Genomic DNA, 19,770 nt, shown 5'->3' with positions numbered 1-19,770 from the left:
ATTGTTACAATCATGAACTTAATGTTTCCAACATGGTTCAGTTAATATCTAGGAAATGGGATTTGAATAACAAAATCATGTATAAAATTCTAATAAAGAGCTGCATTCATGCAATGGTTATTGGACAAAGAGTTCAACTAATATCTAGAAATGAAATTAAAAAAAAATGAAATATACAGTTCTGTTTAAACTTTAAAAAATACATGCATAGCACTTTCAATATAATGCCAAATGGGTTATTTTCATAATTACTTCTTTTTCATTTTATCCTTCTCTACATTCGATATATATACAACGAGTTGGGTACTAAATCACACCAATGAACATGATACGTGATTTCCAATAATATAAAATGATACACAAAAGATGTATATATAGATCTAAAAAACTAATGCATGATTGACATTAGATCTAATCTACTTTATTCTTAATATAACACAACACTAAGAATCAACTTTATTTTATTTTAACATTAGGAGACAATGTGCCTATAAAACAATTGATTAAATTCAAATTTAACTACTTTTTATTCCGATACAGATTTTTGTTTTTAGAACACTGTTGTTTTGTTATAAAAATTACTGAAATACTGTATTGGAAGTGTATCTTTAGTTTAAAACATCCTTTTTTTGTTTCCTTTTTGTCGACCATGGCATCACAAATTTTGATTTGATTGTTGGAAAATAATTATTTACAAAGTGATAACATTAACTCTCCCATTACAGAGCAACATATTTATAGAAGATTTTCCAGAATAAAGTCCAGAAAGCTTAGTATAACCTCGCTACCATTAGGGTCTCTGACTCTCTGACTGAGGATTTTCTAAATAATTTTAAATGAATTTATAGAACACTTACCGCCTGTCCATTGCCATGGTTACACCCAAGATATATTTAACATAAATTGAAGAAATGTTGGTTGAATTATCAAACTTGGTAGTCAAAAACAAGACTAAAACCTGATCAAGGTACACTTGGAAATACTAAAAAATCAAATGTGAACATTCGGTATAAAGTCACCAGCTACTACTAATCTACGACTCAGCTGTCGCTCATATTTAGACTCATGATTATTTTCAGTAATGGAAGCATTTTCCTGTAATTGACATATTTAATAATAATGTGATGGTGTAATGGCGTAATTATCTTCAGACTAATCAGTCCTCTGTAAATGGATAGCTTCAAATTAGCTCATGTACTTGATAATGAGGATGATTTACCCTCAAGAAATGTGTAGACAGACAGTCAGCTAGTATAATTTTAGGCTCCATTTTCAAATCAGGTAAAAGCTATTTAGGTAATTGTTCAACCAATAAACAATTCCACACCATCTTTCAGAATTCAACATCCTTTAGATTAGATGAGAAGTAGATGAGAAGTCGGACTTCTTAAATGTCTTCGCAGATCAACTTCACACATCATTTATTAGTTCCTAAAACACCTGTATAAACCGAATCTACACGCTGCATACAATGTGGAGCGAATGATTAGCAGCTAGGCCATACAAGAAATCAACAGCATCTATCTACATGCAATCTCGCACAGTAGTTTCATTTAAATATACACCTAATTTTAAAGAACCACCATTGTCCTCGGTGAATGAAGCAATCAATAAGAAATGCATTACCACGGCTATTGCAATCAGTTAATAGTCTGTGTAATACAGATAGAGGGCAGCAGATTTATGATTGCTAGATTGCCAGAGATGATCTAGCTGTCATTAGAGCATCATGATTTTGTAATACTTTATTGGCCTTGCGCATGTAATGGAACAATTAACAATACCTGTGGAAAGCAAACCAGCCCTTAAACAAACAATTTAATCTCTAATCAGCCGTCCATTTTCATTTGATTTCATTCATAGGTCAGTTTTTAAGACCACCACTACAAAATTGAATGTAGTAATTAAAATAATTGACCAGTGCACTGCACTAATTGACTCTACCACAAATTTTATTCTAAATATGCTAAAATAAGAATAAAAATAAAGATGGAATAATTTTTTCTATGTTTAATCAATATCCTCCTTACATTTATAAATTCCAATTTGCATTGCACAACAGAGTTTTACATGTACTTAAATAACATTGAACATGCATTTAAGAGCAAATATAGGTCTAAATCATCTAGCACTTTACGATTAACAACAATTCCATTTTTATTACATCAGGACTTTTTATTGTTATGTAAGTAAATTGTACAGTAATTTTGTAAATGCAATGTTTTTAGCCTTGTGGCTACTTGTAAGTTTTATATCCGAATAAATAAATAAATAAATACACTGTGCAGCATTCAGGTAGACTATTATTACAAACATTGTATAAATGACTGTTTACTGTCAGGAGGGTGGAAGGAGAGCACTCTGTCTGATGGTTAAATTATAATTATTATGAATTACTTTTGACAGACTACTAATAATATATGTAATTAGCACTGGTTCTCATTACCATTTTTTAAAACCTTACAAGACAGAGTCTATTGAACCTGAGATTATATAATTCTTTCTCGGATATATACAGCGCCCTCAATGAAAATTAATAATAATGCGGTTTATCATTTTTAATGTAGGAAGGAAACCAAACAATTATTGTAGTGTATTTTTTCGAAAAATTTAATTTTAAGTATTCTTTATTTCATCATAAATGCTCACTTTTTTAAAATGTTTTTTTATGATGTATTGTGTGTTTCTCAATTTTTGATGTTATTTTATGCTATCTTTTTAAACATTTTAAGTACCTTTTAATAATGTTAAAAATTGTCACAATTCAGTTTTTCTGTGAAGATGATTTTACTAAATATACCATTATGAATGAATGAATGAATGAATGAATGAATGAATGAATGAATGAATGAATGAATGAATGAATGAATGAATGAATGAATGGAATGAATGAATGAATGAAAAGTATTCTAAAAAAAAATGGTAGGTTGGAGAGAGAGATGAAGCATAACTACTTAACTGTTGCAATTGATTAATAGTGCACAACGATGCAGAATGAATAATACAGTTTCTTAACGAATAATTACCAACATCTCTAGGACACAATACAAAATCATTTGATTTTTAATGGGACCATTTGTTATAGATTCAAGGCTACCATAATTACTTTTCAGAACAGCCTAGAGTGCTTCAGAATAATACACAATTAATAGCCTAATTTATACTTAAAATCAAATGAATAATACACTCAGAATATCAATTAAGATGATTGCAATATATGATGAAATTTAAACAATTAATCAGCTAATTGAAATAGTTTTGGAGAGGAGGGGGAAGGGAGCTTAAGGTTGAATATTGTTAAATAAAGTGCAGAACATTGGTCTATGTTTTGCCTTGTAATTTTCACAATTTAGGGTGGAGGACCCACTAGTCTAAAGTTCCATCTTCCTGATCTTAAGTGAACCTCATTGGAAACAAGTTCAAAGGCTTCTGTTAATGTTTTCATGCAATGTTCATATTAAATATAATAAACATAAATTTATTCTAATAATATATAAATAAAAACTCACAAATAAATAATATAAGAACTTACCTGACAGAGGGGGGAATGACAGTAACATGCACAGTAATACATTTACACAGGTTTCTCATATTCAAAATAGCATTCAAATGTTCCAACTGACATGCCTACTATTACTTCACAAGGCATACATATATGGTAGAGTAATTATACAATATGATTCAAAACATTGAGTAAAGAATACAGAAATACACTGCTAAAATAGTTAAAAGAAATACAGCCAACTCAATATTGGAATCTCTGAAAACTATAAACTTGCAAAAAACAGAATTTTCTTGAATTTATTCGAAATGTAGTCCAAATCATGTTTTACCATTAAAAACACATTTGGAATACCAATTCAGGAAAACCATACATATTAAGCTGATCAAACGATTTCCTATATTCAGAGAGTTGACTGTATAATAATGATTAATAAGAAAAAACAGAAACAAAAACAGAAAAAAAATAAAGTTTATGAGATGAATGACACAATTGAGAGAGAAAAAAATTAAAAATAACATAAAAATAAAAACACACATGACCATTAAAAGTGACTATTTTGCATGCACATTATTTACTTGCACAATAAGATGCAATTACATCAAATAATGTTAAAAAATATGTTATTTTACCTGTTTGTGCGGTTCTTATCTGATCCTTGATGTAAACCTTTTCCCGGAGATTTCTTGGCATTCTGTTTTTTGTTTCTAGAAGGTTCATCTGGATATGCTTGCCCTGTAATCCGTTGTATACCTATGGAAACAAGTGAGAGATATGACATATATTCATTCATTAAAACAACCAACTGTGTTTCTTCAAAATACAAATTAATTTGCAATGTATAATATAATGACTGCTGCATCAGACGACCACAAATAACAACTTAAAACAACAAAGCTACACATTTGTATGATAGACTAACAACCAGTTATCAAAATAAGTTTATATAGGCTACAGCATCAGATGTCTTACCTGAAATTAAAAATAATGAAAAAAAAACAAATTCTAACCAAATGACTTTTGTTAAATGGACAGAATATTTTGATTTTAACTGATGTCAATTGTTTTAACTACAAAGCTAAAGAAACTAAATCTTACCAGTGTACTAATTTCTATAAACGAATGGTAATACAATGTACGACAAGTACAATACAATAAGGACACTATCAATTCTCATCCTACGAAGCAAATGTTTATTTAATCATTTCTTCACACACTCGTGTTGTTTAGCATAGATTTCTTTGCAGGAGAAACGAAGTGGGAACATCATAATTCATAGAGGAAGTGAAAACAAAAGATTGACGCAGAAAAACATGTATTGAAAATGCAGAAACACCTGCCATAACTAGCATAACTAAATCCATGATACAGTAAAGATTGAAACGTTGAGAACAAAGTTAATCTCAGTGAATCAATAAGAACATTAATAGAGTAATAATATCATTTTACTTTTTGTAATCTTTGGAAATGATTTATACATAACACATGTGTTAAGAATTCAGAAGTATAATACATACATAAATGTCTTTCACTAGGCTACTAAATAGATAGGTTTCTATAAAAGAGAATGGGAAACAGACACATTTAATGGTAGATCCAGAATTTTGAAATGTTCAACGTTTTCAGCTTTTGGGCTGCTTGTTGTTTATGTTGTTTTATGCTGTAATAAATAAATAAATAAAAATGGGAGATTCTTAATCTTCTCAAAACATTTCTTAATTTCAAAGACAAGTTATTAAAGAAAATATCTAGATTATCTAGGTAAAGCAAGGCAAACATACTAAACTTCCATAAAAACCTAGTGTATAATATTTTTTGGTCGCCAATTTTGTTTTTTATGATTTCAGAATATTCCGTAACAACACAAAATCTTGAAAACAATTGTTCACAGAAAAACAGCATACATTCTTTGAAATTTACAAACGTACAATTAATACAACAATTCCTAATACCTCAAGTTTTATCTTTATGCTGTAAAAACTGAAACTGAAATTGAATTCAGACCAACCAACATCCAATAACAAGATGCATTCCCATAAAACATGGACGGTTTAAATGCCATTTAGTTCTTGATTGATATAATTGACGTGATAAGTTGCTCTTCTATGCAGTGTACAAATAAAGATTGTTTACCATGTATTAATATAAACATCATCACCATCTTACTCTATCTTCACTGTTTGTACTACTAATATGGTTACCATGCCAACTGTCTCCTCTCGCTGGATACTTAAGCAATTATTGAATCAATCAGAGTTGTGAAGTAGCACCAGATAGGTTAAGAGTACTGTAAGAAAATGCACTATAAATGCACATACTAATTAACTGTCAGCCTGGCTCAGTTTAATACTAGGCCAAATACACAACAACTCCTGACAGTACACTAGCCTGGCTCAGTTTAATACTAGGCCAAATACACAGCCTGGCTCAGTTTAATACTAGGCCAAATACACAACAACTCCTGACAGTACACTCAATATACTGTCAGCCTGGCTCACATATACAGTTATCTTATATGTTTCAAGTGAACGATATTAAAACAACCCAACATCAATCAAGCTAACAAAAGGATGACACAAGAATAGCCAACCCCAGACATCATTGAAAAATAAAATCAAAGACCCCAGTCACAGATTGAATCATTTGTTACCGGAGCCTCCTTCTGCTGCTTATAATCTTAGAAGACTCCGTGAGTTCTGTATCCCTAGAGTTAAAACTAACCGTTCAAAAACGTTTATTATTAATCACGGACTATTCCAAAAATGGTAAACATTTAGTGTTATGTTTCCGCGACCTTCCGTACCATTGTGTATAAATATTTTTGAAAATTTTTGAAGTTTTTAACATTTTTTAAATTTGTAAATATTTTTTAAAACTTTTACATTTTTATAATGCAGGCCTATATCAATATTTTGATGTTTTCAGTTAAACTTGTTTTAACATTTTGAATATATATTTATTGTTTTTATATTAAGTGATATTTTATTGTAATTTTGTTTTAATATTTTGATTGTATGTTCTACCTTTCTAAATGTCTTTTATATTTTTATATTGCATTTTATTGTTCTGAGTGAAATGCTTTTGTTAAACTTCAATCTTTCGTTTGATTGCAATAAAGTTCTATTCGTATTTGTATTCGTATTCATTTCATGTTGGAAAATAGACAAAATACAAACATATGTAGGTATATACAGCTTGATGGATGATATTCAAATAACAGAAAACCCTATTAAACCAACTAAAAGAAATAAACATCATCTGATGTCATGTCAGAGTTTTTTTTATGTTCATTTATCATGGAAAGAAGTTTATCACAAACTCATAATAAAAAGGTTAAACATTAAAAAAAGATGTTGTATTCTTTCCATAACAAACACACATACCAAACCTATTGTAAAAAATATCTCTTTAAAAAAATGATATAGTAGATCATATAAAAGTAGTAAGATCAATAAAATCCTAATATAGTAAATGTGTATATGTAAGAAAGAGTTATTCATGTCTTTAATAATGAGTTGAATGTTATTCATGTCTTTAATAATGAATTGCCTCATGTCTTTTAAATAATGTGAATGTTATTGTTATTCATCTATTTCTTGTTATTTCAATTTAAGAGACTCTATTAAGAGATGTTATGCCTAGCAAAAAAGTGTGATGTATCCAAATATGGTATTAATATGACATCATAATGTCCATATATGGGCACATCACATTTTTTGTCACATAAAGTTTGATAGTGTAGACAAAGCTTAACAGTACATAAGATTAACTTTTAATCTAAAATAATACAAACAAAAATACAAATGTAAAGATGTTGTTAACTGTATTTTGTTCTACATCTTCACCACGGAGGAATTCTAAATTAATTCTGCCATAGTCCTACTAAAATTAAATTGTAATAAACTATATCATGATAATTCATTTGTAAAGCCAATCATGCAATAAATGCACATGTTGACATTAATAAATCACATTAATCATGGATGACTTATCACCATTTACATTATTTTGGGATTTGGCTAATAGAAAGATCATGGATGTAATGCTAATTTGTATATTATCATCCATGGATAGATTGAAAAAAAAAACAGAGCCATGATACAAAGTTGTTTTACAATGTAAATATTGGGACAAAAACACATTTCAAACTGCTAGTGATTTGTCAAAATGAAAAGATGGTCATGGCTCCCTGACCTTTTATTTTTCATCTTTTTTTCAAAAACTCAAATTTTGTTTGGTGTGGTCAGGACAAATACCAAGTACTATACTAACACATCATGAAAAATTCTGTAAGCTAATTTATGGTATGAACATCACAGTAGTTTCTCAATCCAGGATTCTTTCAAATTAAACATGCATCCATCCAAACTTCAAAGGTTCATCCTCTACTACTATGTCATTTATTGTTAACAATGGCTAAAAATATCATTATTATTAACAAGCATCAGCCTGGGTTTGATTACTTTATTTGTATATCCTTAGGGCCTACTGATTAACAAATTGATATAAATATTTAAATAAAAGCATACCTCTGTTTAATAAACTGTCTTCCTCATCAGAATGTCTACTATCGCTAGTGTAGCGTAACGCACCTTTACCGCTATCATTATCACTGTCATTATTCAACAAGTCTAGAAGAAATGCAAAATGGATATGAAACCATACGCAAACATTATCATTACCAACTACACATCTTAACTCCAATCAATAAATTCTATATTAGACGTGAACAAATAAATATATGTTACAAGAGCATATAAAGTAGTTTTTTTTACATCAATAAAATTACAAAACGTGACCGATGGATGGAATAAAGATGGTTGGAGGAAAAGGAGGTGGGGGAGGGGGTGGTGTTTAATTTGTTTTGTTACGGTTTGATGTTGATACTTTATTTCATTCCATCAGTGACCACTGGATTGATTTGAACCCAGCGCCTTCTGATTTCAAACAACAAAGCTTGAATACCATTATGTGAACATACCTTGTCTATGTTTAAAAAAGCTCTCAAAATTATTGTTGATTTCTGAAGTTGAATCGCTAAGGTTAGACAAACTTTCCACACTTTGACACTTTTTAGCTCCTTTAAAAAAAAAACGAGGATTTTGTAAAATAGTCACATATCACTAATAGAATCTTTTAAAATAAAGATGGCAGTATTAGTCCACACCACTACGAATCGCAGCATCAATTTAAAGACTTAAGTTATTCATTAAGTTATAATTCATCGTAAAATTATTATCATATTATAACTACATCATTTTTCAACATTTATTTTAAGAATTTGGTAGTTCTTCGCACTTTTGAATAACTCAGGTTTAAATAATTCGGTTAAGACATATTAGTTTGTCCAAATTTGTACAATTTTTTTTAAACAATTAAAAAAAGAATAAAAACCTTTCTTTCTCTTTAAAACTGTCTGGAACGTTTGGCGTACATCACCGGACTTGACAGAGTCTAAATCACTTGGAATAGTAATTGTATCAAAACTTGTTAAAGGTACTCCTGCTACCTGCTTCACCATCATGTTACGGAAACGTCTCTCAAAATCTTCTGTTTGAACCGATTCCACGTCACTTGGAACATTTAGTCTGGACTTCATCAGCGTTAGACCAGGTTTGAATCCTTGATTTAAAAACATACAAATATATTATAAAGAAAATTGTAATTAAATAGCTGTTATTTTGCAATCATTCTAGTTGAATGTTATGACGTCATATTAAAAAAATGTAAACGAGTAAATAATCAATAATATGTTTATAATAGATAGTATTATAGTTGATAATTAATGTATACTAAAATTCAATTGTTATACTTTTTTGTGACATAGTTTCTTTTACACAATAATCAATATTAGGCCAAATTTTCAGATATTAATTAAGTTCATCAAATCAATGAAAATAGATCATATTCTAATAATTGTATAATAAAATTCAATTTTGTATTTTAGTGAAATTTTCATTTTTTTAACGGATATATGAATTCATTAACAGAGAACTGTACTGACATTTTTTCTATAAGTAGAAAATTATGTCAATATATGCTAAAATGCAATATCTAATAAATACCTATATTCTAAAAATGAGTACTGTAAGTAGAAATGCTTTGGGCAAAATTACAAATGTTAAGTAAGAACTTATTCTTTGTATTGTTGTAATAAAATATTGAATACCAATTTCAAATGCCAATGTGTATAGTATTGATTGACATTTTATTGCAGTATATATTTTTTCATGAGGGCTCACTTTAAGAAATGATTTAAAGATGTATTGTCTCCTAAAAAATGAAAAATGAAGATAAATAAAATCAGATTTTTAATAGGCCTGTTTTAATACAGTAGTTAGTTCATTCACTTTCTTTAACTTGACTATGTTTTGGTTTAAATTACTGGTTTTTTTCAGGTAACATTTTTAAAATGTCATATTCAACAACAAAAAATTGTTTTTAAATATATTTTCAGCGGGACAATATATCTTTAAATAAATGAGAAATGTATTCCTGTTGAAACTCTCTACATATGTACTTTTCTCACACATTTAAAGTACACATTTGAAAGAAATTTCATCTACAATTTCGCATGCATCATTAAAACATTAATATAAAACAGTGCACACTGTATGAGTATTGGAAACACACAGCCAAGCATGGTGATCAACTTAAACCATAATGCTTCTCAAATCTTGATATGACGCTGATGAAAATAGCTGGATGTGTTAAGATTAATGATGAATCAATTATAATGGTTAAAAGGTTGCTTTACTTAAGTATGTGCATTTGTACTAATGGTATTTTATCAGGGTAAAATAATCTGGAATTAAAACAATTTCCGTTCAAACCAAACTTAGAAGGACTCATGGTTTTTTGGTTTTTACATAGTAGAGCTGAAATTTCAAAGCGTAATTTATAGGTTCATGATAAGACTGGTTATTATTTTACCCTGAATAAATGGAAATGAGTTTCATTGGATTTCTAACATAAATGATAATTAATTTTGAGATAAATCGTTAAATGCATTTGCTTTCAACATTTTCTACCTCAAAGCATCATTCCTGACAAGGTTATCCTGCCGGAAATGAAAATTAATGATCATTATATGAAAATGAATTTTAAAATTGTCTGGATGAACTAGAGTTCTGTCTACACTATCAAACTACTTTGACAAAGTGTGTGCTGTGCCCAAATATGGTAGTGATATGCTTAAACATGGTGGTGGTATGACATCATCATGTCCATATATGGGCACATCACATTTGTTTGTCCCACAAAGTTTGATAGTGTAGAAAGAGCTTAAGATAAACATAATTTCTATGTATATTTTATATGCAAATGACAATAAATGGTGCAAGTAATTTTCCATTGAATGAATGACTAAATGTAATGTTACATAATAATGTAGTTTGCTTGCTAAGCAGCATGAGTACCTTCGCCAGTGTACACCAAAGCTGAACTGAACATTGGCTCATAATGCTCAGTATGAATGGAGTCGGTTCCAACGTCAGACTCACCAACAGGCTTCTTGAGGTACATGTATTCTGGCAAGCCGCTGGTAACCTCACTGACAACACCGCTATCAACCGTTTTAGATCTCTTCTGTTTTGACGTTCTCTTCCTGCGAGGTCTTTTTGACAGCTTTGTTGATGTCACTGAGCCATCTGTAGTAGAAGATCTCCTGTACACATACGAGGAGCGAGACGTTGGGGGCATTGGTGGGTATTCTTGAGGGCCAAAACTGGTATCCAATTCATGCATAATATCAATCGTTACCATGGAATCATTGTCACTAATCTTTCCAGATTTTGAGTATTTCTTATGAAAATTGCTGACATCTGATAGAGTTCTGTGTATTCGTTGCTGAATCAGTCCATTTTCATCTTCTATATTTCTACTTTGTATGCTCTCTACTTCATGTATATCTTCTAAGGTGTGCTCATCAGAAATCAAACTTTTTCCTGATGCAGATAAGCCCTCAGTATCCGAGTACAGTAGTGACTCATCTCCGTCATTGGAATAACCAACATCATCTTCTTCCTCAACTTGACTTTGATTGTAAGACCTTTCTTCAGTATCTTCAAAATCATAATCTGCTGTATCAGAAGCATCAGAATTTAAACTAGGCGACAAAGATCTTTCTGCTGTGTTATTTCTCTTTTGTGACTTATTCTTGCTACTAAAGCTGTTGACAGACTGATTGTCAAGTGATCGACTGTGGTCTAGTGTTTTGCCATCTTTCAATGATTGGACTAAGTCATCTACGAGGCAGAATTTAAAAGACAAACATCATAGAGAAAACTGTGCTAGTATTAGTATTGCATTTTGTATATTCATTATAAGTGAGTGCAAAATTTGTTAGAGAATTGCAGTAGTTAGTATTTGACTACAAATATAAACATTTATCACTATACATGCATTAGTGTACATGCAAATACGTACAAGAAGAATATACAATTAATAGAATAACAAAATCAATAAAAATAATAAGAAAACAAAAAGGGCAATAGTAACGTGTATTTGTTATACTGAACAATTAAATTCAGTAACTCACTTTGTTTAGGTGGGTTCTTTGCTTTATTTGAGTTAGTTCCTTTCTTCTTTTTAAGGTTGTTTGATTTTGTCTTTCTTGACACAACTTCTTGATTACCTAAACAAATAGAGTACAGTAAGATCTCCTTATTACCTTATTTAGCTGTTTTCGATTTTTTTTAAAGCCCACTATTAAATAACTTCATCAATATTAATTTGTAATATACCAGGACTTGAAGACTCCTCTTTCAAAAGTGTTTCTGCAAATTGCATAGCCCTCCTGTGTGACATGTTTTCTGCTATAGCCTCTTCTGGACTGCCAGACCCCAGACCGGTATCAAGGGTACTCTCTAGAGAGCGCTGTTTTCTATCTAAAATCAAATCACAAAATGCATCGTCAATAAACTAATCACTATTGTTGAATAAAACTGCGGTGAAAACAGCAAAATAAACAAAATGTTTTGATTTGATTTGAGAATGCAATTTATGTGGAAGAGTAATTTTTTTTTTATTAGAAACCACATAATAAAGTGACAATTTTTGTAAAATTGTCACTTTATGGCATTATAAGTTGTATTAAAAAGTAATTATGTACCCAGGGGGCTCCAGGAGACCAGTCTTGTTCACTGATTGGACCACACTGGTAAAATATTCTGAATAACATCCAACAAGGTAAAGTTAAAATTATAATACTTTACTACTATGTGTATTCATGTGCTTAACATCTAAACCAAGTGCTAAATATTTACCTTTCCTTTTCTTAAGTTGGCCGGTGCTGTTTTGTGGAGCTGATACCGGTGACTGTTTTGACTCATGATTACCACTGGATTGTAAAACTGGATAGGTCTATGGATAATAATGTTTTATATTGTATACATTTGAAAATCAAACAAAGAACAAAATATAGATTTTTGTTTAAATAGCAGTTTTTTTGTTTAAATTGTTATCAAATTTCCCTCCTTCACTGTTTCCAACATCTTTTTTCCATCATGGATACAATAACAATATCATACAATTTCTTGTTTCTTAGACCGCACCACATATTTTGAGTGCCACAGATTCAAAGTTAAACAAATAAATAAATAACAATAAAAATATTTTTGAAATATTCCCATACCTGGCTGATAAGTGCATTGAGTTCTTTATCAATGCTGTCCAGTATGAAATCAGTATGGTCAACATTGACCTCTTTGACCGCTATTCCATATTCACTTTCATCACTAAATTCAGATTCTTCTTCATCATCAGTTGAAGCTTGCTCCTTGCTTTTATCTTGCTCTTCTTCGTCCGTCAAGATATGCTCACTCTCAGAATGTATTTCTGGGAAACAGTTAACATTCATGTTAAATTGTTATCAGATTTACCAAGTAAAAACTAATTTATTATTAATTATTTACTAAATAAATGAAACTGTTAAACTATGCTGGAAAAGCATCATTAATGACAATAATAATGACTATAAATTATGTGATGATTTTTTTTTTGGATTTCATTATAATTAGTATGATAGCATGACAAAGATGAGGTTGATGCCAATTTAAAAAAAATGTAATTAAAATAATGAAGAAGGTGGTTACAGTGGTTATTTTGATATCAATTAGTTGATAATGATAATTATACATTGTGACTAGAACAAATGATGATAACAATAGTAAACTCTGGCTAACAATGGAACGACTCTTCCTATTGACACTCGCTGATGGGAACACTCATTATTTGATACTGCAGTACTTCTTAGTGAACTACTACTGTACTTACTAATTACTATTTCTTTTCAGACTGACTTAGTTTATTTTTAGAGTCACATCAAAGTTGTCACACATTTCCAATCCACTCACATGTGGCTCATATCATCTAATAACTGATGACTTAAACTAATTTTACACTTGACTGACTTTAGACAACACCAACTGAAATATTACACTAACTTAATTCCACAAAACTGTATTTTAGCTGTTTTCAATTTTTTTAAAAGCCCACTATTAAAACAATGTAATGTTTAATCTGCTGCTTTGGTCAATTATTTTATAAGGAAGCAAAAGCAATTTTCACACAATTTAAACCTATAAGTAGCCTTACTCTAAGGGCCATGGACAAATAATGAAAATGATTAGTAATGATCCATTACGTATAGTATAGACTTCCATGAACTGTGATTGTTGTCGATTGTTGTCTTCACTTGGAAAATAACAACAAACGTACGTTTAATAATATAACAGTGGCAGGTCCAGAATTGTATAATGGATGGTGGTAAATGGTAAAAAATCACATATCTAATCACAAAAGATTGAGAGATTGAAGAGATCCAAAAAAAGCAGGATCTCCATGTAATTGATGTAAATGTCCATACCTTCTGTTACTTCTTCCTCTTCACTCCATTCAGCCTCTGCATCAGATATTTCCATCTTTCAATTCAAGTCCATTCAACTGAAAATAAAACGTAATGTTAATAATTAATCTATGGATTCATCATCAACATACTAAAACATACTCACCAGATCACTTACTATAACTTTATTATATTCAATAAATGAACAAAAGAATATTCAGATTGATAATTATCATCAATAAACTCAACAAATTCAGAAACAGAAATATCAGTAAATAAAATGATTTTCAAATATTATGATACTGATAGAATCTTTATGAAGAAGTGTCTCCAACTGACTTGTCCGTGTACGGTATCTCACTGAAATTAATAAACATCATGGCCAAACCAATCATATATATATATGCATTTTCTTTTGTATATTTTTCAATCAGGTAATTACAGATGATGTCAAATGAAGTGAAAGAAAATGACTTTATTAATGAAAATTACACTTTTTTAGAATATATGCAATGTCAAGTGCACACAAGCACTATGGTAATGAATAAATTGTCATCGTTTTTATCAATCGTAATGAAAAATATTTCAGAATGAAACAAATCTATTTATTTTATATTGCACATGAAGATTATCAATTAATATAATTGGTGTTAGGTCCTAAATTGATGTTACCAGGGTCTTCACTACCACAAAAGGTGGACCAAAACTCTGGAATTAGTACCTACCAATTTATATTCACAAACAGTCAATTTTTTAAAGAAAAGTAACCTTTTTATTTTTTTTTTTTTCTATTTTTTCTCGGATGTACCATTTTGCAAGTGTAAAGTGCAATGTAAGTGCCTAATACAAGAATAAAAAGAAAATAAATTTTAATATACAGCTTAAAAATAACCAAAAACGTTGGTGAAAGTAATTTAAATAGTGTATTTGTTGCAATCTACTAAATGTACCAAACAGTAATAATAATATAATTTTAAAAAAGTTAACATTTCTTTTTAGAGTTTGTTTTATCATGGAACTATTATAGTTCCATGGTTTTATCATATAGTTTTATATATATTATCATAAGATCAACCTTCTTGTTGTATCTTTATTCTGCTTATCTTAAATACTGTACATACTTAAGTTTGAACATGTCTTGTATCTTATTTTGTAGATTACTTATGTTTGAACTTAATTCAAAATCAGGTTAGCTGGTAGGTAGGCTTACCTGTCAATAATAAGATTAGAAAGATTCAAATAACTTTATCCTTGAAAAGTTGTCAAACGCCACAAATAGAAGGCGTTAAAACCCGATAATCTTTGTCTAAATCAATTAAATCAATATCACTCTAAATACTGTATGACCATCACTTTTTCTTGATAAGAAATGCATGAAATAACAAATGAATGAAGGAGTGGGCCAATAGGACAATCTAGGAACATCGCTGCAGGGATAGCGCTATGTCAGCCTCCCACTGCTTTCTGGTAATCATATTTCTATATGTTTTATCTACAGCAGAGCATCACATTGTGAAACTGAGCCCAGCCCATACTACTGTAATAAACCCACCACAAAAACTTAAATAAACTTTACATTGTATGGTGTGTGTAAACTCTTTACTAGATAGTGTGAAAGGATATTAAAGTTATCAAAATTATCTATAAAATACAACATTTTATGATTAAACAAATATTAAACCTGATATTTGGTACTTTACTGAAATATTACAAAAATAACTTCTTAATATTGCATATAACTAAATTTGAAAAAACAATTTTAATTTACACTCATTAAACCTTTACATTTTTTATTTTGATATATTAAATTAAACTTTAAATTATTATTAAAAAACTAAGTAGAAATCCAATACAGTCTTACTGTTACTAGAAGAGAACACACGTAATTTGAAAGCATTCTAATACTAATGCCTTTGCAGATCTTATTTCTAAGTCACAGACTAAATATATTAAGCCGGTTTTCACAACCTCAATTGGAACAGTAACCAAATATCAAGTATGATAAAATAAAAAACGACAAATCTGTTATAAAGTTACAACAAACCTGCAAAGATAACTAAACAAAACCACTTACCTAAAACTTCTTTTTGTATTTAAGAATCATAGAAATGTTATCACACTAGATTTCATTTAAATTTGTAAAGGCGTTTTTTTTCAAATGTGTATCATCTCGCGTTACCCATGTCTGTAAGTGACAGTCTATTTGACACGTCTATTGACCTTGTATTAATACGTTGACTGTGATCGCACCGAGAGAGCTTACCAGGGTGGCGGCCAATTTCAACATAAATCCCACTGTATTTGATGAATTATGTTGAATTGCCCGCCAAAACACTTATTTTGTTGGTTTTTGTTTTTAAAGTATGATACACTAAAAATACTCAAATTAGAAAAACCACTGAAAAACTATAATGCTGTCGGTATAAACATTGGTTATAAGTCCAAATTAAAATGGAAAGCAAAAAGAATATAACAAACTTTTACCTGCGTCCATTAATAATAAAGTAATAAAGTGTAAATTTTCAATAAAAAGGTACAGTATTCACAAAATAGCATTCTTACCCACAATAATGTTAACAATGTTGGTAAATATTTCTTCTGCCTTTAAAAAAAAATCTGAAGAACGGCAACAAATTTATTGAAATGTCGATACAATATCTATTGCAAAATCTCAAGCCACAACAATCTTCAAAAGCTTTAAAATCTTGTGTTATTTTAAAATTGAAAAACTAAACTGTACTACTACACACAGCAACCTCTTGACTCTGATGGTATATTGATCTAATTCTAAAATTTGAATCTGAGCGGTTACCTCCAATTCTTACAAGGTAAATATTGAATTGACGTTGAGCAAACAAAGCATTATACACCTGATGAAAGAGATTTACGGTGGATGGTTGCTTGTTCGTTTGAACAAACAATGTTCTGATTAGATAGTTGATAGTTAAACTATTAGAAGTTTCTGATTTTTAAAGCAAATTGTTAAATTGATAATTTCTTATTTGGTGATTTAGGTCATTGTTGGTTCTGGTTGCATATTCAGTTGAGGTTTAATCATTATTTCCAATATTATTTACTTACATCAGTCTTTGACCCTTAAACATTACTAACTAAATAATTAATATCAACTTTAATCTACAATCCTAAAGATAATAGGCCTGTACCATTTTGGAAAGGTCATTTTGTAGTTTTAATAAAGTTACAGAACAATTACTTTCATCAAATTAACAAAAAAAATGTTATCAGTTATTCAACCAAAAACCCATTACTACACACATTTATATATAAATATTCAATTAAATATTGGTTAAAGTGAATAACTATTTTATGACATTAAAATCTATACAAAAACAATAAATGTAAAATAATTTTTTAAGAAGAACAATATATCTTTAAAGTGCATAACAGGATAGAAAATGAACAAACTCATATCATATAATTATACCATTTCCATAGCAACCAAGCGAATCACCCTAGAATGCGACGATGACAATAAATTGAAATCAGTTGACAGACTATTGATGTGGAGGGAGTAGCCCCAGGCTGCATCTTGTCAGAAGGGAAGGTAACAAGTACTATCTTGCTGTCTTGCTGCTGTACAATATAGTTCCACAAGAGAGTAGGCTTATTATTATTATTATCAGTCCACATGAATCTATGTGCCAGTGTTTGTCTACTACAAAGCAGGATTTAGGCATCTTTTGTGCTGGCTTATAGTACAATTCAAATTTACATAGCAATACAGTAATGCATTGAATGATAGCCTTATCAAAGGTTTAAAGATCAGTGTGTAATAACTTGATTGTCTAAGAAATTTTATTCACTTTTATTTCACATTTGACAAGGCCATTATTTTTTGAATAAAAGTAAATATATGTGAGGGAGGATGTTTGCGGTAATATTAAAACGTTGAAATGGTAATAAAAATGCGAAATGTGCTTCTGGTCAGGATTAACAAATGTTTGGGGTCAAGCGAGGACCACACTTGAAGTGTTTGCGCAAGCTTTATGTCAGATTTACGATTCCATTTTATGTTTGAATTAAACTGTAAGTTAAATATCAAACAAGTACTTATTTTAGTCTTTAGAATTTTAGTTTAAGAATCTTGATTATGACATCATTATCGTCGTCAATTCAGCAGGTAGGCAACGTGAGATATAAACACACATCATGTTTTTCACCTAGCTAAAATCATTAGTTTAAAACTATAAACAAGTCAACTTCAAATTTAAGATTTTTGTTAAGCTCTGCATCAAACTTTTTGTGACAAAACAATGTCCATATATGGACATGATGATGTCATATCACTACAATAAATTTTGTCAAATTAGTTAGTGATAGTGTAGACTGAGCTTTAGAAATAGAGCTATATAAATTAATACTGGACAGACGGTTTAAAACTAAATTTTAAAAGCAAGGAACAATTCTGATGTCCTTACATAAAACTAAGGTGTAAAACAAGGTGTAATGAATATTGATTTGTTGATAATCCCATACTAAGCAACGGATTATTGAACCACTATTCTATTGATATGGTCTTAGTATGTGAGAACAGACTAAATGCCATGACAATAGCACAGAAATGGACACACAATGGATAAACTTAATCGAAAATATCAACAATTTATAAACAGGTAAACAAATGTAGAAAATTAATTACAAGCTAACTATACCTTTAAGCTCTGTCTACACTATCAAACTTTATGTGACTAAAAAATGTGATGTGCCCATATATGGACATGATGATGTCATCACTACCATATTTAAGCATATCACTACCACTGCCATATTTGGGCACATCACACTTTTTTTGTCGAATTAGTTTGATATTGAGGGCGCTTTATAGCTGTCGCCATTCTTAATTAGTTTACAGATTTTTGGCTCTGGAATTCCTCTTTTGTGACTGGTTTTTTGTTGTTTTGTGGACATCTGTTGCTTTTGTAGTAAAATTTGTGCATTGTACTGTGGATTGAATGCTACATGTTATGCTTATAAATTGCAATCTGAACATTAACTTGCTAAGCCCACAACTGAAACTATAACCAGGATACTGGCTGGGCTCGCCGCGACCTATCGTCGGACGGTTGTCGGCGGAGAATTCAGGCAAGCCGAGTGGGCAGCCTAGCCTAGGCCCAGACCAACCGACAGAATCGGCGGTTTCAGAAGTATTGGGCGACTGTAGCATGATGATCTTTATGTGTTTGTGATCTTATGTTAACTTTGTGCAAGTACTTTTTCTTTTCATGTTTTGATGTGGAACCACTTTTTAACATTTTAACTGTACTGTTGGTGTTGGATTGAGATAATTTCCCTTTTTAACATTGTATCTGTACTGCTGTTGTTGGGGTGAGATAAGTTCTCAAATTTTAACGAAGAGGGATTTAATTCTTATATTGGAATGATACACAAGCCACTGAGCAAG

At 30.2% G+C, this 19,770-nt stretch overlaps 1 protein-coding gene across 2 annotated transcripts in view; it reads right to left on the bottom strand.

The window, feature by feature from the left end:
* Positions 1 to 19,770, bottom strand: part of LOC144835231 (uncharacterized) — a 37,533-nt gene that overhangs the window by 14,981 nt on the left and 2,782 nt on the right. For both annotated transcript variants that reach the window (XM_078690283.1, XM_078690282.1), the window contains exons 2-10: positions 14,370 to 14,446; positions 13,137 to 13,339; positions 12,769 to 12,865; positions 12,247 to 12,390; positions 12,042 to 12,137; positions 8,897 to 9,124; positions 8,484 to 8,582; positions 8,032 to 8,133; positions 4,135 to 4,255 (exon numbers count right to left, since the gene is read on the bottom strand). In XM_078690283.1, coding sequence (XP_078546409.1) covers positions 4,135 to 4,255; positions 8,032 to 8,133; positions 8,484 to 8,582; positions 8,897 to 9,124; positions 12,042 to 12,137; positions 12,247 to 12,390; positions 12,769 to 12,865; positions 13,137 to 13,339; positions 14,370 to 14,424 — 1,145 coding nt within the window. In that variant the 5' untranslated portion in view covers positions 14,425 to 14,446. The remainder of the gene's footprint in view (positions 1 to 4,134; positions 4,256 to 8,031; positions 8,134 to 8,483; positions 8,583 to 8,896; positions 9,125 to 12,041; positions 12,138 to 12,246; positions 12,391 to 12,768; positions 12,866 to 13,136; positions 13,340 to 14,369; positions 14,447 to 19,770) is intronic.

This window comes from Antedon bifida, chromosome 2 (assembly GCF_963402885.1).
Source record: "Antedon bifida chromosome 2, ecAntBifi1.1, whole genome shotgun sequence".
NCBI classification, from domain to species: Eukaryota; Metazoa; Echinodermata; class Crinoidea; order Comatulida; family Antedonidae; genus Antedon; species Antedon bifida.
The sequence above is the reverse complement of the archived record's forward strand: the minus strand, read 5'-3'. Positions and strand labels throughout refer to the sequence as shown.